Source organism: Balaenoptera borealis (assembly GCF_965194805.1).
Source record: "Balaenoptera borealis genome assembly, chromosome: 3".
Taxonomy (NCBI): Eukaryota; Metazoa; Chordata; class Mammalia; order Artiodactyla; family Balaenopteridae; genus Balaenoptera; species Balaenoptera borealis.
In genome coordinates this window covers 159,544,574-159,565,888 of record NC_138866.1, presented here as the reverse complement: position 1 = coordinate 159,565,888, position 21,315 = coordinate 159,544,574, and the positions used below count along the sequence as shown (strand labels likewise).

General features: G+C 45.8%; 1 protein-coding gene across 3 annotated transcripts in view; it reads left to right on the top strand.

Moving 5' to 3' along the window:
- The window catches only part of IL15RA (interleukin 15 receptor subunit alpha), a 54,980-nt gene extending 39,873 nt beyond the window's left edge, over positions 1-15,107 (top strand). For 2 of the 3 annotated variants that reach the window (XM_082387198.1, XM_082387196.1), the window contains one exon: positions 14,568-15,107. In XM_082387198.1, the coding sequence (XP_082243324.1) occupies positions 14,568-14,839 (272 nt within the window). In that variant the 3' untranslated portion in view covers positions 14,840-15,107. Of the gene's footprint in view, positions 1-2,310; positions 2,396-5,156; positions 10,588-14,567 lie in introns of those variants that run through there. The other variant, XM_082387197.1, reaches the window with a different exon arrangement.
- The last annotated feature ends 6,208 nt before the right edge of the window (positions 15,108-21,315 follow it).

Here is a 21,315-nt window from a genome sequence, read left to right as displayed (position 1 = left end):
CGCCTTCCCCACTGTAGACCCAACATCACCGTAGGTTGAAGTCAAGGCAGGGGCTCCTCGCCCTTCTGGGCTCCTGTGCAATAATCCACCTTTTCTCCCCTCTTTCCTCTGTCTCGCCAAATCTCTTTTCCTTTTTCTCCAATCCACGTGCCCCCTTAGGAAACACAAAAGGGTGGAGAACGTGGCAGTTGATATATTAATCCATTGCTTTGGTGATTCTGGTTTCTTTACTAAATTTGCCTGGAAATAACTGAGGAAGAGGCCAAGGGTCTGAGTTCAAGTGGCTGAATTCAAATTGCTGTGTTATATCATTGGCTCAGGGGCGCTCTTCTCACTTGAGTTTGAGTCTGCAGTTTTTATTCTCAATAAGAAGAAACAGGAAGCAGCATTGTGAAAGTGGAACTATAGTTAACATCAGCTTGCCTTTTCCAATAAATCTCTCCATGGACAGTAAATGCATGCCAACCTGATTAGTCAGCATGAAGGAATAGTTAAACGGAGAGAGTCACATCTCTGCTAAAAAAAATTTGTCTTTTAGTCATAATGATGATTAATGTTAAGTCTAAAAACTCAAAACAACTTCCACTAATTTCCCATGTTTTCCATTACTTTTTTTGGAACAACTTTTCTATGCTTATTTTTATTTACTTAGGTGCAACTAGTTATGTTTCTGTAACTTCAGTGTCCCTTCTGATTACAGGATCATTGCAAAAACATCAGGAAAAAAAACTTTTTAAAAAAGAAAATAAGGTCATCTACAATCCTAAAGTATTACCTAATACTTTGGTATATAGTCTTCAAGACTTTTCTGTGCGTATGGATACACACATGGCTTACTGGAAATTTTTTTCCATTTCTTTTTATGTCAACCAGCTTTTTATACTTAAAAGACATTGTAGACATCCTTCCACGTTAACAAATGTAGATTTCATAGTTTTAAAAAGCTGAATAATATTCCATTGTGTGGGTATGCCACATTTTATTTAACTAATTTTCTACTGATAAGAGATTTAGATTAACATTTTAAAAATTATTTTAAACAATACTTTAGTTAATACTGTATATATATTTCTTATTTCCTTAGAATAAATTTCTAGTAGTGGACTTAGACAGTCAAAGGAAACGGTCTTCTCCAAAGCTTCTGTTACATGTTGCTAACTGCCGTTGAGAAAAACTTCACCCATTTCCTCTTCTACCCTGCAGAGAATCTGGGTATTTCCCCTCATCCTTATATTTGTTTTTCAGGAAAGTTCTATTTTTAAGGCCACGTCATGGGTGATTCATCCTTGTACACACGGCTGTGTGCTGTCCGTATAGGTGCAGGTCTGAAAAGCTCAACAGTTCAGGAGATGAATGTGCCTCCTGGTCCACAGTGAGACTCCTGGGTCCCCAGACGTTCGGGGTTGTCATCTTACACACAGGGCACATAGGCGATTTTTTTGCAGGGAGATTTCACAATAGCAAGGTAAACTGGCCAAATCTGCTTGGCGCTTATGACCGATACAAATGTTTTAAAGATAGTTCTGTTCAGCTTGCCCTCAGGCTCAGCCCTCTCGCTTCCATGTGAAGATCCCACCCTCCCTAACAATCTCAAGCCATCGTGCCTGGGGCCCTCCACCCTCAAGTCCCCCTCCCAATGCTGGTCCTTTCAACTCCGAAGAAACATGTGTTCCCCTTTTCCTAAACTGTTAACCTTATTCTCTTCTAATCTGTAACACCTGCCTCATGACACCCTTCTTAACACCACCGTAGACAGTTGCAAATAAAAAAACATAGTAAAGATGAAATTGGAAGAAGAATGGCACTGCCTGCTATTGTTTCTAAATCAGGATTCTGTGAAGGTGGAGAAAAGGGGGACATTGTGGCGGGGACAACCGAGGAGGATCCCTGCCCTATTTCCCCACCTTCGGGTTTAGCAGCAGCTTCCTCTCCTCCTGGGGTGCTGGTGCCCTCGCCCTGATGCTCACGCCCAGCTTCTGATCGCTGAGGCCCTTACTTTCTCCTCTGGCCTCACTCCCGTCCCTGCCCCATCACCCATGCCACGTTGATCGGGAAGGACGAGGATGCGGATAACGCGAATGGGGACGGTTTGAACTGGCAGTGTTGGTGGGAAAGGAGTGTCCTTTCTGCCCAGACGTAGAATAGGCTGAACAGCTGGACCTCAGAGAACTGTTAGTAATGGTGAGCTGGCTAGGAAGGCATCTGGATCTCGCTGCAGGAATGTAAACTGTAAAGAATTTTCAGTCTCAGAAACAAATCTGACGCTGGGCCTTCGAGCTCAATGCCAACTCAGTTCTGCTCTCTTTCCAGCGGCCATCTCCACGTCGGTCGCCATGCTCTGTGGAGTGTGCGTGGTATGTCTTCTGGTACTTTACATACGTTACATAAGGTCAAGGTGAGTAGACGGAAGACTCGCACCGCACAAGATGCTTCCTGGGCTTCCCTGGTGGCGCAGTGGTTGAGAATCTGCCTGCCAATGCAGGGGACACGGGTTCGAGCCCTGGTCTGGGAAGATCCCACATGCCGCGGAGCAACTGGGCCCGTGAGCCACAACTACTGAGCCTGCGCGTCTGGAGCTTGTGCTCCGCAACAAGAGAGGCCGCGACAGTGAGAGGCCCGCACACTGCGATGAAGAGTGGCCCCCGCTTGCCGCAACTAGAGAAAGCCCTCACACAGAAACGAAGACCCAACACAGCCAAAATAAATAAATAAATAAATAAATAGTGTTCCCTTTAAAAAAAAAAAAAGATGCTTCCTCCCCCAAGAAAAGGGCTGCATCCGGATGACCCCAGGCCTGCCCTGTCCAAGGAAGACCCCCTTTCCTGGCTGTAGACGCAGGCACTTCCATGCACCCCGTCTGTGTTCGCCAAAAGGAGTGTCGGGGCTGAGTGGTCACTGAGTCGGGCCTGTGCCCTTCACTTTCCAAAGCAGCCCGCAGGCCACTGGTCAGAACCGGGCAGCCAGAAGCCAAGAGATGACACGGGGCCAATTCACCAAACGCCGATTCAGAAGGAAAGAAGGTTCCAAATAACCAATCTGATGGATCTGCAGTTCTGATGATATAGTCACGAATGTATTCTTGAACGTACTCGTTAAATACAGATATGCTTCCCCATAAATAGGCTCATTCATGTTGGCCTTGGAATTTCTAACACTTGAAATTCTGTATTTCAGCAGTAGTGGCAAGATTGTTTCTGCCACTTGCTGAAATTTCAGTTTTTATTATTTTTCTAATCTTTACGCATTTTTACTATTCCTTCGTAAAAGCCTCAAGTGGCATATTAGCCTTGATTTTGTACTTCCATCAGTTAGTAGCCAGTAGTTTAGAATTCCATAGTGATATGGCTGTTCCAGACATATCAGGTGTGTTGAAACTAAACTTTTAGTCACTAGTTATAAAATATTTTTTTCTAAATATTATATCAAAGATTATATCACACTTCGAGCCTACCTTTGACAAAATGAACATTCCATGAAATGCTACTGTAAAGCCAAAATGAAAAACAGCCATCAAAAAATTCACACAAATCTTCAAAAGCTGTTAATATCATCCCAAGCAAAAGAAATGCCACAAACCTCAAAGTTTAGAAATCAACAAAGTAAGGTTGATATTTTACCTAAAAATTCATCAAAAAATCCCCCCAAATGCTAAAATATTAGCAAAATAGAAAATGACTTTTAAAAGGATTTTAAGAATGCCATTACAACTAAATACCACATAAAATGTTGTATTTGGAATTACATTCTTAGGAGATTATAATGAATATATATATTTTTTAATTTCCTTCCATTACTTTATTTATCTTAGTCTTTGGCCGTGCCCCACGGCATGTGGGATCTTAGCTCCCCGATCAGGGATCAAACCCATGCCTCCTGCATTGGAAGGCAGAGTCTTAACCACTGGACCGCTGGGGAAGTCCCAATAATGAATATATTCATTGACTATATTAGAAAAGAATATATACACAATCTTTTTTAAGAATACATTAAAATATATTTTTAAAAAGGATTTGTAAATTTGATATATATGGCCAATAAATATGCTCATAAAAGGAAAACATCAATATTCACTGACTATATTATGGAAAAGTCATAAATATATCTATAAGAAGAACTGGTAAACCTGATAAGTGTGACTACTTGGGCATCTGGTGAGTCGATTCTTGCCACAAACTGATAATTTGCAAATAGGTTATTAGGTAGATTTGTCATTCAACAAGTTGGCTTTTAGAAAATTGTTTTTGGTAACTTGGCCTAGAGTCCTAATTTACAGTTTAGCCCTCACTCCAAGGAGCTCAAAGTGCTTACTCTAAAACATCCTAAAAGTTGGTTATCCTCAGGAGGTAGACTGTATAATCCACAGACCCACATACTCAGGGCCTAAAACACATGTCCAATGACAGGGAACTGTGGAATTAAGACGCTCTGCATCCCTAACTCTTGGCTTCTCAAGGACTGATTAATATTTGGTTTTTTGGTTTTTTCTAAATTAACTAATCTATTTCTTTATATTTGGCCGCGTTGGGTCTTTGTTGCGGTGCACGGGCTTCTCATTACGGTGGCTTCTCTTGTTGCGAAGCACGGGCTCTAGGTGTGCGGGTTTCAGTAGTTGCGGCGCATGGGCTTCAGTAGTTGTGACTCATGGGCTCTAGAGCACAGGCTCAGTATTTGTAGTGCACAGCTTAGTTGCTCCGCGGCATGTGGGAGCTTCCTGGACCGGTGCTCAAACCCGTGTCCCCTGCATTGGCAGGCAGATTCTTAACCACTGTGCCACCAGGGAAGTCCAATATTTGTTTATTTATTTAACACTTACTAAGTAAATGTCAGGAGCGGTTTTAAAAGCTTTGTAACCATTACACCATTTTTATTAAGATTGTCACACCTGGCTTAGCCGGGCTCCTGGTGACTCGCTCCTTCCATGGTGCCTGGCATTTGAACCACCACCTTTAGCAGAGGGAGGATTGGCAAAGTGCGGGAGGCCACTCCAACAGCATTGGTAAACCTTGGTGGACAAAGGGCTTAAAATACCAAAATAAGATTTAAATACCACCTGTGAGTGGAGGCAATCTAGATGTTCTCCATCAGAGTGCCCAAATGAACTATCTTTTGACCTAATCTCTCCTCTTTTCAAAACCTGTGAATTACCTGCTTTACAGGCAAGCTTACCAGATACCCAGTGTTGAAATGGAAAGCATGGAGGTCGTGCCAATGACCGGGGGAACCGACGCCAGAGGGGAGGGCACAGAAAACTAACCACACGACCTAGGAGGCTCCAGGGGACGCCGAGGACAGCAAAGGCCACAGTGAAGGCCCAGCTCTGCTCCAGCCAAAGAGGACCTAGAGAAGCCTCAGGGCGGTGGCCTCGGGGAAAAGCCCGCCAGGGTGAGAAAACATCCTGGTACCATTTTACCGACTGCCCAGCTCAGGCACCGCCCGTATGAGTGGGTTCTCCGGTTTCAGGACGGACACTCGCTCCCTGCCCTGGGGCATAGGGCCCAGTCCCCAAGGTCCCAGTGGTCGACACTTTCCCAGGAGAGAGTGAAGGCCTCAGGTCTTCCTATCAGGGCTTTTATTTCATCATGACATTTATTCAGGACAGCTTATCCGCTCAATTCTCTCTCCCATTCCTCACCTGGACCTGCAGTTTACAAAGAAAAGAAATACGCTCGAGGCTCCAAGTGAATTACAAGGCTCCTCCTGGCTTGGGAGATGTTTACAAGGATGACACCAGCATTTCAGCTCCTAAAACCTCTCTCTCAGCTAGGTGCTCTGCACACACTGAAAGGGAGCAGAGAGATTGTGCCCAATGAATCCTCTTGATTTAAAGGTTCAGAAAGAAAACTGAACTTGGTGACATTTTCTATAGATGTGCACTTATATTTATATCCTTGTCTTTTATAGCTACATATTATAAGATTTGTATTTTGAAATTGTGCCTTGTATAAACAAAATAAAATGTCTATTTTCAATACAAAAAAAAAAAATGCACTGAAAGAATCACGAGAAATGTACCACACATAAAAAAAGGAGATCAGGAATGCAGAGTCCCAAATGGTTGAGCTCAGCTTTTCTTTCTCAAAGGAGAAAAAAAAGACTTGTCTGAATCCGAGTCAGATCACAGTTTTGGAGAATTTTTAATAGCATTTCCATGTCAGAAGCAACGGGTGGCAGGTTGTGCCCCAGGCATGCCTGGTACACACACTGTCTCTTTCCCTACAGTGTTCTTTTCTTTCGTGCTTTGATGCTTATAACTTTTGTTTATATAATCATGGGCCTGGTCCCACCTCCTCATTTTACAGATGGGAAAACTGAGGCCTAGAGAAGTGACTTGCCCAAGGCCATGTGGCTCAATTAATGCCAGAGTCTGAACAGAGTCGGGATGGGGGCAGGTGCAGGGGTAGGTCTATAAACCAGGTGTCAGCTGCCCCATCATACAGCACAAGCATCCGCGAGGTGGGGCATAGGCACAGCAACCAATTCACAAGCTGCCGTGGCTCTCAAAGTACCATTTCTTATAAACTTCTTCATGTTCCCTGGTAGCGCAGTGGTTTAGAATCGGCCTGCCAATGCAGGGGACATGGGTTCGAGCCCTGGTCCGGGAAGATCCCACACGCTGCGGTGCAACTAAGCCTGTATGCCACAACTATTGAGCCTGTGCTCTACAGCCCACGAGCCACAACTACTGAAGCCTGTGCACCTAGAGCCCGTGCTCCGCAACAAGAGAAGCTACTGCCATGAGAAGCCTGCGCACCACAATGAAGAGTAGCCCCCGCTCGCCACAACTAGAAAAAGCCCGCGCGCAGGAACGAAGACCCAACGCAGCCAAAAATAAATAAATAAATTTATTTTTTTTAAAAGTGAAGGAAGGAAGGGGAGGAATTTTAAATGGCTGCTTTGGGGATTTCAGAGCCACACCATTTTCACTATCTGCAAATATCTGTTTCAACAAGTAGGAAAACTCATTGCTAACACATGAGCTGGGCCATTCTATTCACTATTGGCCTTAAGTACTTGATTATCCTGAACCTGCCTGATTACCTGAACTTTTTGCTTCTCTCTTCAGCTGCTTGCCCCTAAGTTTCTAGAGTTTACCATTAACTGGATCCAGTTTGTTCTTACAAGAATCTTTAAGTGTATGACCCTTGTTATTTTTAAAACTAATTTGACAGGAAAAAAAAAAAAGGGCAGATGTTCAGTGGAGCCAGGAATCTGAAACGTTTCTATGGGATGGAAGAGGGCTGAGTCACAGGGATAGTTCAAGGATTTATGGTTCAAAATCACCATCATCTTTGCTTCCAAAGTGACATGACGACCTCTGGGGGGCAGTGGGGTGCTGTTTTGAAGATGCAGAATCACCCAGTTCAGGTCCACCACAGAAGTCTGCGATCTACCAGGCACCAACCAAGTTCAAGCTGGGTAAATTATACGACAAAAATTAGATCTAGACATAGAAGCAGGGCTGGGTGGAGTTGAGGTCTAAAAGGACCAAGAGGGGTTGGGTGGGGACAGATCAATCAATCAATCAATCAGGACCTTTTTTTTCTTTCGTCCTTTTTTTTAAGTCTAAAGGGGTAAAATGAATTCTCTTACCAGGTGGTGTAGTCCTTCTAGGGAAATGTTTAAGTAACCTCTACGATGCCAGAACATACCATGGCCTCAGAATTTATCCATCAAGCAGTGATGAACATCTTGAAAAGAACTGTGCTTTCATCTTTGAATTCTGAGAGACTGATACAGTGCCCTGAAGGTCATTAACATGCTAGATCAATACATTAAAAGATTCCTAATCACAGTAAGGCCAAATTTTCTGAGACAGGGTAGCAGGTTCTCAAGCAAAGCTACAAAAGAAGTGATCTGGGGGGCACTCAGCCACTTGTCTTTCTGCACCCATCTCCCTAATCTTCTCTGACAGCTCCAAGCACTGCTTCAAGTTCTACATCTGGCCCCCATTTTTACACACAAATAGTGACTGATGCCCAGAGGGCTTGGCCTGGGAGGACACAAGGTGACCTGGAAGTGAGGAATAGACATGGAAACCATAACAACGTACGCTGGAAGGGCAGATAAACGGTATGCGGGGGTCTCAGGTGCACCTCTTATGTGGCATCAGGACCCCCTTCCTACTCCCTCCCACCTGCCCCCACCTGTAGGCTGCCTGCGAGAGTTCTCCAAAACTACCACTTCCCCTCTCCTACCCGGAAGCGCCAATCCAGCCAACCTGGGAGGGTCCTGCAGGCAGACCTGGTGTGAGGCTACCTCCTCCAGTTACCTGTCACCGCATCGCAGGCCACCCCAACAGCAGCTCCGCACCACCATTACTGTCTCTGGGGGCCGACTGGGCTCAGCCAGGCAGTTCTGCTCTGTGTCATCAACTCAGCTGCATTCAGTTAGTGGCTGGGCTGAGCTGGAAGGTCTAAGAAGGCCTCACTCACTGCCTGGGGCCCCAGTGCTCCCCTGCGTAAACTCTCCACGTGGCTAGCCTGGGCTTTCTCACAGCATGGCGGCCTCGGGACAGCCAGACCGCTTACAGGCGGCTGAAAGAAGAAACCACCAGGCCCCTCAAAGGTAGGAGCTGGCACATTTGATGGGCATATCTGTTGCATTTTATTGGTCAAAGCAAGTCGCCAGGCCACCCAGCCCCAAGGGGAGGGGGGATGACAAAAAAGGAGGAAAGGCATCAAGGGAAACCATCTTTGGAGATTATACCAGAATACTTCCCAGGGGCACCAGAGAAGTGGCATTTATCTTTCGATCCTTGGCACTCCATAAATCCAGGAAATGTTGGACCAATGAGTGAAGAGAATGATCGGGGGTCAGTATCTGCCAGGCACTGAGAAGAGTCGATCTTTTTATTTTTACTTTTTAGTGGACACGGTACACAGGACCCAAAGGGATTTGCAAGTTCTGTAGCTGTTAGGTCTTTAGCCCAGATGATGTTGCCAGCTGGCTACAAACCTACATAATTCACATTTTTCCCTCCTCTCTCATTTCCTGTGCTCCATATTTGTCATGAAGAAAACTGATTGCCCATCAACTTTTTTTATCTTAACTTGATTTTCCTTGATCAATAAATTAGACTTCGACTTTCATCTTTTTAAACCCTCCTCTAGACATTATTAGGAAGTAGGAGAACAGGGACCAAAAAGGCACATTTAAGGGTTTCTCGGTGTTTCTAATTGCCCAATCCACTTTCTTCGATTCTGGCCTCAGAATTTTGAGAACGTAGCTGAGAATCTTGAGTTTGCTTGTTTTCCCGTAAGCCTGCGCTGCTTGAAGGCAAGGGCAGCCTGATTCAGATGAGAGCATCCCCAACACCTCACATAGCGGGAATCTATGAGGAATTCAACGTGTGACTATTTTCACAGAATTTATAAATACATGGCGCTACATTTATGAGGGAATTGTGGTTCACACTGTTCTCCCCTAAGGGCCTGTCTAAAAATCCACCCATTCTACTTTTGTGGTCTTGAGCTATCTGGGATGTAACACTCCCTCTTCTCCAACTTGGGGACCCGCCATCGTGTGGGGCACCCTCCCTCCCACAACGCAGAAAGGCCAATATCCCCTCCACCGACTCCCACCAGGTGTGGGCCCCAGAGCCACATGAGGCCCATCAGATGCCCTCACCTGGTGAGAAGCGCTGACTATGGGATGAAGGAACACAACAGAACTGATGGAGCAGTGCCCAGCAAGGCTTCAGGGGCATCCAACGTTGTCAGGCTGCCTGTGTCCTAGCTCTCCAGACTGCTGTGGTTCCTACCTGTTTCCCAAGCCTAATCCTCCAACCTCCTGTGATTCTACGAGCCCCCAACACTCTTCCAATACATCTTCTCTTTCCTTGTTACAGATTCAGTTTTCATTACTTGTCACTGAGAAGGTCCCACCAGTATGGAATTTGGTACTAGTAACGGGTATTGCAAATTACAGAGAAGTAGGGAAAGAAGGAATAGCTTCAAATGGTTATCTGCCTTAGAGAGGGCAGAAAACAGCGTAAGCTCGGCTAGCATGCCTGAGATGGGACTCCAGCAGCCCAGGGCAGGCAGTGAACTAGTTCCCCAGGAGTGGCCTGGAACGGCACACCCGCTGAAGGCCCAGCTCCGGGAGGCTGCACCACAGCTGGCCTAAAATATTGTGGGTGGAGAAATCCAAGGCCATAGACGGGTGGCTACTATTCATGGCATTGAATAATTTAGATAAGAGAACACAGTTCAAATCCCTAAAATCTCTATTCAAGTTTCAAGCCACAGTCTAAAACCTAGAGATTCTGTAACCACTGAATCGCATGCCTTAGAGGTGTAAGGCCAAGAGGAAACCCAACTTAAGAGCTCAAGTCTTCACAGTGTTGAATCATGTTAGCTGAATTTACAGCCACGGCAGGTTTAAGAGACCTGAGGGCTGGAAGGCAGAGCACTGATTGGATGAGGACGAGGCCCCAGGACTGGAATTAAGAAATGGGGCGGGGGGTGGAGGGGAGATAAACTGGGAGATGGGGATTGACGTATACACACTACTATATATAAAATAGATAACTAACAAGGACCTACTGTAGAGCACAGGGAACTCTACTCAATACTCTGTAATGACCTATATGGGAAAAGAATCTAAAAATGAGTGGACATATGTGTATGTATAAAGATTTACTATGCTGTACACCTGAAACGAACACCACATTGTAAATCAACTCTACCCCGATAAAAAAAAAAGATACAGTGGAAATGTGGAGGCTCACAAGCCTCCCAACTCCAGCCCCACGGACCCTCCCTCATCCTCAGCAGCAGCCCGTTTTACCCGGTAACGCTGCTCCTCGCTTGCTTCAAGGCAGCATCACTACTTCCTTGGTTGAGGAGTCACCTTGTCCGCGGAAGCCTGTGGCCCTGTTCTACCCCCGGTAGGCACGGGAAGAGCGCTTCACAGATTATGCCAGCCAGACCCTCAGGATCACATAGCAGCCTGTTCGACTAAATCACAGCCCTCACAAGGGCCATCCAGGGCCTTTTTCCAGGCTGCCTCCTCCACCTTTCTGCCCACCGCTTCCCTGTGTCCCCACAGGCCAAGCACGACGTCCACGGTCAACCCATCTGCCAGTCCTTGGCCATTCTCTCTACATCCAATCTACCTTTCAAGAGCCAGCTTGATATTTACCTGCTCCAGGGAGCCTTCATTAGCTACTCAAATGTGTGAGATCGTCCGCCTCTGAGCCCCTATAACCTTTATTACGTGTCCTATAAATGCGGAGTTTGCTGAATAGTACCTCAAACAGTGGCAGGAGCACAGGACTCGGACTACCTGAGTGCCAAGCTCTCACTCTACCCTTCGCTGGCCCTGTCACCTTGGGAGAGTCACCTAAGCTATAAGGACCGACATTCCATCTTTAAAGTGGGGATAACAACACCTGCATTGTCCTTTTCACAAAGGTGAGAATCAATGGGGTGTTTGAAAGTGCTTTCTAAACTGCTCGTCTCTCTCTCTCTCTCTCTCTAGACACTAGAGATGCTAAGTGAAGACCTGGTTCCTACCCTGTAGGTGCTTACAGCCTGATCAAAAAAAGGGGAGACATAGCAAAACAAAGCGAAGCAAAAACTTCATACCACACATTAGCAGATATAAACGCCACATGGGGCGTGAACACAGTAATATTATAATGTTAAGCTCAGGAGGGGAAGAAATCACTAAAAGGCCTGGACACTTGAGGAATATTTTAGATGTAATGGGACTTGAGTTGAAGTATGGGTGTGATTTAAATAAATAGAAATAGGCAGGGAGGGTTCTAAATAGGGGGAATGATACAGGTAAAGACAGAGGGAAGCAGGTGACAAGTTCATAAGAGAAGGAGGCAGTTGGAATGACAGACCACTTGTGGGGCTGACATGACAGACGAGGCGGAAGGCAGACTGTGGAGCTCCATGCTTCTCTTACAACCCCCGGGGTGGCCTGTGACACGAGCTGGTTCTGGGAGGACTGCTTGATGACTATTATAAACAAACAGAAACAAAAGCAGCCTTAAAGAGCAATGGTCTTGTAGGGACTGAGTGCAATCAACAGAATCTTAGGGTCTTGCAAGTCCCAGGTGCTACCCAAAGGTCCCCTTCTGATGGACGCCATCACCATGAACTTGGATGGTTATCTGTCCAGGGCTGTTTTCTCACTTCTTTGGGCAGAGAGCCAAAAGCACTAATTACAAAACAAGCATGTAATCTTCAGAGCCCCCTTTGAGATGAATGTGATCCAGAGGGCGCCTGAGCTTCTCTATTCCAAGTTGTCCAGGGCCGCCTGGGCTGCATGTGGCTGCGGTGTCTCTGGTCTGTTCCCAGAAGCCTTAGAGCCTTAGCTTGGGGGCTTCCCAGGGGGAGAGCTTAGAAAGAATTCTAGTTGCCACCCCAAGTCCTAATTATAGCAGCTACACTTTAACTGGCAGTAAAATTTGGTTTGAAGAATGCCATGGCTGAGAACATCAGAAAGCCTTTGATGCTTTGTTTTTGACAAATGTGGGCTTTTTGAAGAGTTCTAGTTCCAACCGTTGACATGGTGGTGCTGGAAATACCACGGGTTTGGAGATCACACCTGTTTTAACCCGAGCGCTATTCTATGTGCTACTGATCAATCACTCTAGAGGCTGCTTCATCATCTGCTCCTCCAGGTTTGCTGGGAGAACTAAATAAAATAATGTGCAGTCCCGAGTATGTCTACCATGCTAATAAATGCTGAAGTCGTTTCCTGGACGAGATCGATGTGTACACCGGACAACCAGGCCCTGGCACCTGCTTGCCCCTCTCCTTCCTTTTCAAACGAGTTCCCACTTTTGGGGTATTAATTCTCTTCCACACCATCATGTATATCAAAGGAAGCAGACCTCATTACAGACTCCAGGAAAGCAAATCCTGATTATTTTAAGCTACCCTCCTGCTAGCGGCTGGGTTAGGAATGGGCAAGTGACCCGGTTCTGACCACTGAGACGTGAGGGGAAGCTCCTGGGGAAGGGTTCCTTGCTCCCAAGAGACACAGAGGACAGGCTTTCTTCTCACTGCTGCATCTGGACACACTGCCCGACAAGATACAGGCAGCCCGCCGCGGGGAAGCCAGCCTCGCGGCAAAGCTGACACTAGAGATGGCAGGGAGGCCAGAAACGGCCCGCCCTCCTCTGCGAAACCGTCACATTTCCTGTTCAACACCCTTTAGAGCTTCTGTCTGGGGGACTCATGGTCCCAAGTGTCCTGATACTGAATTTGGTAACACAAAGTGGGGACGGTGTAAGTTACCCTGAGATGTGAAATAGGCTGAGCAGAGGGGGAGGACAGGACAGTGAGGTCCCTCCACCTCAGGCCAGGAAGCCAGTGGCCCTTCCTCATGCAGCTCCGAACCACTCATTAGAATGTTACCTTTTCTGCCACGGGCTCCAGATCAAGAAAACGTAATACTAGGAAAATGATTACATTAAAAAAATCCAGGACCATTGAATTGGACATTTAAAAAAGGAAAAAAACCATCCAGGGTGTTGAGTCCTGTCGGCTACTTCTTGAGGCCCTGGGTAGGTTCTTTAAAGGATGACCTTGGGTGAAGGCAGAGCAGATAATAGGCTTTGCAAAGAGGACCCATCTGTTTGCAGCCCAAGTTAGACTGATGGTCTGATTGCAGCGAGAAACCCCTGCAAGGTTTGAAGCAGGATGGTGACATAATTTAGTCTTCACTTTAAGACTACGCGTCCTGGGACTTCCCTGGCAGTCCAGTGGTTAGGACTCCACACTCTCACTGCCGAGGGCCCGGGTTCCATCCCTGGTCGGGGAACTAAAATCCCACATGCTAGACAGCACGGCCAACAACACAACGACAAAAACAACAAAAAGACATGTCCTTCCACGTGGAGAAGGGAAGGGAGGGGCCAGAGGAGACGTGCAGAGCAGCTGAGGATGCTGGCATAGGCCAGGTGGGACGAGACAGAGACCTGGTCCAAGCGTCAGAGGATAGAGAGAAATGGGTGGACTTGAGATAGTTCAGAGGAAACGTCAAAAGAACTTGCAGTGGTGCCATTTACTGAGTTGGGGAGGGCGACGGGGGGACCCCGCCTATTTCACATCTCAGGGTAACTTACACCGTCCCCACCACCACATTCCTAAAAGCCCAGAGGCTCAGGGTGACTAGGAAGGACTGATGGAAACGACGAGGCTTGAGGGAAAGCATTAACCACAGCAGTCTGATTGGAGAGATGCCTGAGTCCTGTGTTAGCCCAGGTGGCGGCGCAGGGGCAGGCCTGCCGCCACCGCAGGAGCAGGGTCGGGCCTGCGACACAAGACCATCTCCCACACGGGACCTTGTACTTCTGTCCACATTAGTGTTTAGTAAACTGTGTTTTAGTAAATCTAACCCCTTGTCTTCTCCATCAACTGAAAGTTCAGTGCTGATCTCAGTGGGCTGGGTGCTTCCACCTGTCGACACCTGCTCCAGACATTCCACACTCGCTCTGCAAGACCTTACCTGTGACTTCACTAAAAATAAAATAACCGGGTGGGAGCCACCTGAAATTCCGCCTAATCACTTACCTGTGCACTGACCTGGTTTCCTTTATATTTCAGGTCCCAACCCATCAACCACCTGTGTCTTCCCTAGCTCATCTTTGCTGTTATTTGCCACTCCAGATTTCCTAGTCCCCTCCCTGACACCTCACCTCTTCCAGCCTCGCTTCCTGAGACTCGTCCACGTGGATGGTGTCCGTTTCTCCACCTCCCACTCGTGTTCTCGAAGTTTATCACCCGGCACAGAGATGAAGTCAGGAGTTACATACGGTCCCCTACCAGAAAGCACCTCACCTCCCCTCCCAAAAGGAAAGCATTTCAAAACCTTGTAGCTGATTGTTTGGGTGTGTATCTCTGGATCTGCAAGTAATAAGCTCCCAGTGACCTCTGTTTTTAGGTTTCAGGCATCATAACTGACTTCCTACTGTGGAAGAGGAAGATGGAGCCTCCCCTTCTCACCACCATTACACACCTCCCTGCCGACAGGCCCGTGTGGACACTATTAATACTATGAAGATTATGTGCAGCTGAGCGGTAAACCATGGTCACTTTCTCTCCCCTGTACAACACATCCCTTCAACTATTAAAGACTTAATAATCGCCTTGTTTCCCCATCCCATTTGCTTCGTTTTCTATGTGTTTCTCACTAACTCCAGGGCACACAAGAGCCCTTTACTAAATATCCTGCCCAGGTGTCCCTGCCCTCCTGGGTCGAGCTCCATGTTTCCTGGGGAAGGTCCTCCTCATTCTTGATTGGCCCTTCTCTTTGCTGTAATTCAATCCTCCTGTAGCTTCCTGAGGAAGGCGGAATGGTGAATGACATTTTTACATGTGAATGACATTTTTACGTGCCTTTGTTCTATTCCTCCTTTGGCTGGGTTTGCGATTCTAGGTTGGAAATCACTTCCCCTGGGTTTTGAAGGTGCAGCTCCACAGGGCAGGGATTGCATAATCTGAAGACTTTTTCATTCCTGGACGTTTGTACGTAGATGAATGACATTCTTCTTTCTGGTAGCCTATAGGATCTTTGTCTCTACTATTCCTGAAACTCCACCACAATGGACTTGCTGGAGGTTCATCTTCATACATTTAACCAGCATTTCAACCTGGAAACTCATATTCAGTTCCGGGTAATTTTTCATGATTAAAAATAAATTTTTCCAGCCTGCTTTCTCTTCCTGAAACTCCTTTGGCATCCTGATGCTCAACCTCTTAAAGTGGTTCTTACTACTGTTCTTTCTAATTTTTTTTTTTTTTTTTTTAAAAGAAACCAGTCAGTTTAATTATCATACCTCTGTAGGTAATCTGGCCTCTAACTTTGGTGGCTTTTAAGATTTTCTCTTTATCTGATATTCTAGAATTTCACCACAACCTGTCTAGATGTAGCTTTATCTTTGTTTAACCCACTTGATTCTAGAGTTTACTGTTTTTTTTAATTAATTAATTAATTTATTTATTTATTTTTAAATTTTTTTGGCTGTGTTGGGTCTTTGTTTCTGCGCGAGGGCTTTCTCTAGTTGTGGCAAGTGGGGGCCACTCTTCATCGCGGTGCGCAGGCCTCTCACTATCGCAGCCTCTCTTGTTGAGGAGCACAGGCTCCAGACGCGCAGGCTCAGTAGTTGTGGCTCACGGGCCCAGTTGCTCCGCGGCATGTGGGATCTTCCCAGACCAGGGCTCGAACCCGTGTCCCCTGCATTAGCAGGCAGATTCTCAACCACTGCACCACCAGGGAAGCCCTAATTTTTTTTTTTTAATTGGTACAATTCTTTTTTTTTTTAATTTATTTATTTTTGGCTGCATTGGGTCTTCATTGCTGCACACAGGCATTCTTAGTTGCGGCGAGCAGGGGGTACTCTTCATTACGATGCGCGGGCTTCAACAGTTCTGGCATGCGGGCTCAGTAGTTTTGGCTCGTAGGCTCTAGAGCACAGGCTCAAGTCATTGTGGTGCACAGGCTTAGTTGCTCTGTGGCATGTGGGATCTTCCCAGACCAGGGCTCAAACCAGCGTCCCCTGCATTGGCAGGTGGATTCTTAACCACTGCGCCACCAGGGAAGTCCCTCCTTTTCTCAGTCTTTGTTTTTGCTCAACTTCCTGGATATTTTTTCAACTTAATTCTTTCAACAACTCTACTGGTTTTTTATTTTATACTTTTAATTTTGTCTCCAAATACACACACACACACACACACTTGGTCCTGATGCTTCATGGATGCACTATCTTCTCTTATTCTCTGAATATATTTAAGAAACTTAGATGTTTTCTTTTCCCTGCACAGACCGTTTCTTTCAAGTTGATTCTTTTCTGTTTGTTTTGATATCCAACCTTCATCTTGGAGGCTCTTTTCAAATAGCTGGCGATCCACATCTGGTTGGTTTGCTGCTCCTGTTTAATAAGAGTTGAGCACTAAAATCCTGTTTGAAACTCTGAGCACTTAGGTGGGGTCTGAAGATGGTGGGTGCTCTGGTTGGCCAGTCACCTAAGGAAACTCTATGTCATTGTTGGTGTTTCTGCTGAAGCTGGTTATACTCCCTAGAGAAGGCGCTGTCAATTTCCCACCTAAAGCATGTGCACGTGTGTGCATGTGTGCATATGTGTATCAAACTAGAATGTTGACTCTTAACCCCCCAAGGTGATGGTCTTAGGAGGTGGGACCTTTGTGAGGTCATAAGGGTGGAGCCCCCATGATGGGATTAGTGTCCTTATAAAAGAGACCCTAGAGAGCTCCCTCGCCCCTTCCTCCACATGAGGACACAGTGAGAAGACCCCATCTATGAACCAGGAAGCAGGTCCTCAGCAGACAAAACACACACCAGCGCCTTGATCTCACACTCCCGGCCTCCAGACCTGTGAGGAGTCAGTGTCTGTGGTTTACAAGTCTTCCGCTGCAGCAGCACAAGCTCACTAAGGCCGACGGCCTTGCGTTCACTACGGCCCCTGCCTTCAGCTGTGCCTGGTCTCACATGAGATGCTCCTCGATTTCATCCTCCCCAGAGATTAAACCTCTGGATTCTGCCAGGGCTGAGGATGAGACGTTGCCCAGTTATACAGAACAGGAAGAACGTGAGGATTCAACTGGCTTTTAAACAAACTCTCTGCCACTGTTCCCAGCTCCACCTTTACCCCTACTTCCATTGGTTCCCGGTGCCATCGAGTCCCACCTCTTTTCAGAGTTCTTGGGCTCGGGGTTCAGTTTTCTCGGGTGAGCTGTCAGTTATCCTTCACTTATCTGCCTTCCAACCTCCAGAATCTTGTGGCTGTTACCTTCTCCATGTTGTCTCTGTCCTAACAGGTTTATGCCTTAAAAAAAGAATCCTATTTATCATCACTGGAGTATGGTTTCAGGAAGCAACCGAAGTACATACGTATGTTTGGTCCATCCAGTTATCCGAAGCACCCCACCCACATTTTAGCCCCCACGGTCTGGCTCGTGGCCTCACTGAAACTGACCACACTAACATCGTCACCTCTGGCTCTGTACCTTCATTGCCCTCGGTCTGGACAGTGCTGGATGCTGAAGCCCTCTCCTGCTTAAACCCCTTCCTCTCCTGAATTCAGCGGCAGCTCTATCTTTTGGAACTAGCTTTCACTTCCTTCACAGAATCCTCTTCCTTTTTCCTCCCAAGCCTGGTTGTCCTCTGCTCTTTTCCTTCTGGACCCTATGCTGGGGTGAGCTCAGAGACCCCTACACTGATCTACCTCACCCACCACTTACACATGACAGTTCTAAACCCTCTGCTTCCAGCCCAAACCGGTCTGCTGATGTACACACCTGTTCCCCCAACAGCCTCCAGGACAAATTTATCTGGGTTTCTCATAAGCACCCAAACTCAACATGTCAAAACCAAACCCATCACTGTTTTTATACAAACCTACCACATCCTATGTTTTCTGTCCCAATGATGGGTACCCTCACCCACCCTGAAAACAGGCCAGAAGACCGGGGGTCCCATCGGGATTCCTATCACCGACTCGCCACTTCCACTGAAGCACTAAGTCCTACTGATTCTACCTTTTAATCCTGAGAGCAGAAGTTCTCAGAATTCAGTGTGTATCAGAATCACTGTAGGGCTGGTTAAGTGCCAGCTGCTGGGCCTGTCTCATGGGTTCTGATCCAGTAGATGTGGGTGAAGAACAGAATGTGCATTTCTATCAAGTTCCCAAGGGATGCTGACGCTGCTCACCTGGGGCCATACTCTGAGGACCACTCACCTAGGTCCATCCCTTCCTCACCAGACCCATTTTGCCTGTCTTGGTCCAGCCCAGCAGTTGTCATTTCTTACAGAGATCACAACTCTGAGCCTCTTAATTGATCTGACCTTCTTAAAACATCCTCCAATCTACAACTGGAATGTTCCTCCTGAAAACAAAATCTGATGTCTTAAAATCTCTCATTGACTCATAGTCTTTGAGGATACCACCCAAACTCCTTCGTGTCCAGGGCCCTTTGTTACCTGGCCCTCACTAGCCAGCTCCTACTATATACATTCTCCAGCCACACACATCTCATTTCCCCAAGCCTTTCCTACAGTGGCGTACCTCTAGTGAATGCAATTTCAGGTGCTGATGTTCTGTGACATTTAAAAATTTCTCTTTGCCAATATTTCAGGTTGGTCAAATACTATCACCTAGTTTTTAAAAAATATGAAGTCTGAAATACATTTTGAGAATAATTATGTGAAAGGAAAAACTAATGCATAGTCTACAATGCACTATGATATTTTAACACTTCTATTCCAAGAATAATTTTTATTTTATTTCAAATACCTTCTAAACAAATGGATTATGACATAACAGAATTTGTTTTTATATGAGTAACTCTGCATCAGAACCTCTATATACATGATAAAGTCAAAGATAGAGACAAATCAGAAATCCTAACTTTGAAACAAAAAAACTAGAACTTGCTATCAGTAGACTGCACATTCTTATACAACTGAAAAAAGAACTCCTCTAAGTTATCAAATAAGAGGGATTATTTAAAAATTAATGAACCAAAGAAAAATATTTGCAACTAGTTTATAATTATTTTTTCTCCCAATTTACGTGGTGTAAAAACAAAAACAAAACAAACTTCTACAGAAAATTGTGCACAAAAATACATTAACAACTAAATGAAATCATGGAAGCCCCATATTTTAAAGACTATACCTTATAAAAGATCTAAAAGATTTTCATTTTCATGTAGTGTTTAGTTTACATTTTTGAATAATGCTTTTACTCTTTCCATCTAATCACTTATATTAAAGTGATAATGGATATTTAACACTTATAGATAAGGGTTTGGGATTAAGAGATGCAAACTACTATGTATAAAATAGATAAGCAACAGATATATTGTACAGCCCAGGGAAATATAACCATTTTTAAAAACTTTAAATGGAGTGTATCTATAAAAATATTAAATCACTATGTTGTACACCTGAAACTAATATAATACTGTAAATCAACTACACTTCAATAAAAAATTTTTAATAAAAATAAATAGAATATAATTAACTTTATAAGTATATTTAACAAAATCCTAAGTTTATATAGGAATTTCTATCTTAAACTGATTACTGATAAGAAACTAAAATAAATAACATTTCTATTTTTACTGTGTATTTAAAAATTGTTTTTCTATTTGAAACACACCAACCATTTGATTTTACTGATTTTTTAGAAATTCTTAACACTTAAAAAATAAAGTACCAGCATCAATTCCTGGATCCTATAATTTTTTAAAATAAGTACCAAAATACTAGTGCTGACATTTTGCCCTGGTAGTGCCGTGACCACCAACACCTTCATGCTGTTCCTTCTTTCTAGAATATTCTTTTCTTCTTTAATAGCTAACGACTCACCCCATTATTAAAAACAGCTCCAGCACCACCTGCTTTGGTGGTCCTCCGACCTCCCCTCTGAGAGAGACACCCCTCCCGCCCCAGAGCAGCAGTGCGGCCCCCTCTCCGGACGCCCTCTGCCCCACACCCGAGCGGCCCGCCTCCACACACCCCACACCCATCACACTTCTTACTGTCACCTCTCCGAGTCAGGACCACGGCTGACTGCAGACGCCCGCGACCAGGGCCCTGCCCCACATCAGGTGCTCTGAGAAGGCCTAGAGAATTCATGACTTCTCCCCAATAAATAAGTTGCTTCCCCTCTGGTTGGTAAAAGCAGATTTCCAGAAAACGTGTTCACTGCCCCTCTTGCCACCCACCCCCACAAACCCCTCTTTTGAACGACTCTGAGCACTGTGACCTCCAAATCCAAACCGTTTCCTTTCATGTGCTGTTTTGCTCTGAGTTAACCAAAAGCACCAAATGAGGTGAGGCCAGGCCAGGAATGCCGGCGGAGCAGATGAAAGCACCCCGTCCCACCTCTGTCTTCAGGGCCCGTTCTGTGAATTCTCTGCCATATGCAGATGTTAACGTGTCCCTCACCCTTTCCAAGAACCCCAGCCCGATCCAACAGCACCCCTGCTTTACTCACCGGCCTGCTCGCTAAACTCCACTAGAGGCCTGCCGTGGGAGAGGTTAGGGGCGGCTGCAACAATGAGGCTAGGAGTCTGCTCTCCACTCCGCTGACTGGGCTCAGACACTAGCTGGTGAGCTCTCTGGGCAATGCCCTCACCTGCCATCTGGATCCCTGAAGTGCTGCATGGCAAAAATGTAAAAAACCAGATCCATGTACGGCTAAGCGACGTGGGTTTTTCCACTGGTCTCTATAAGAACAGCTTTATTATGACATCCACCCAGCATCCCCAGGCAGTGAACTAGGTACCAGCTGCCCATCTCCACCTGCTCCTGTCTCCCCCCAACGTG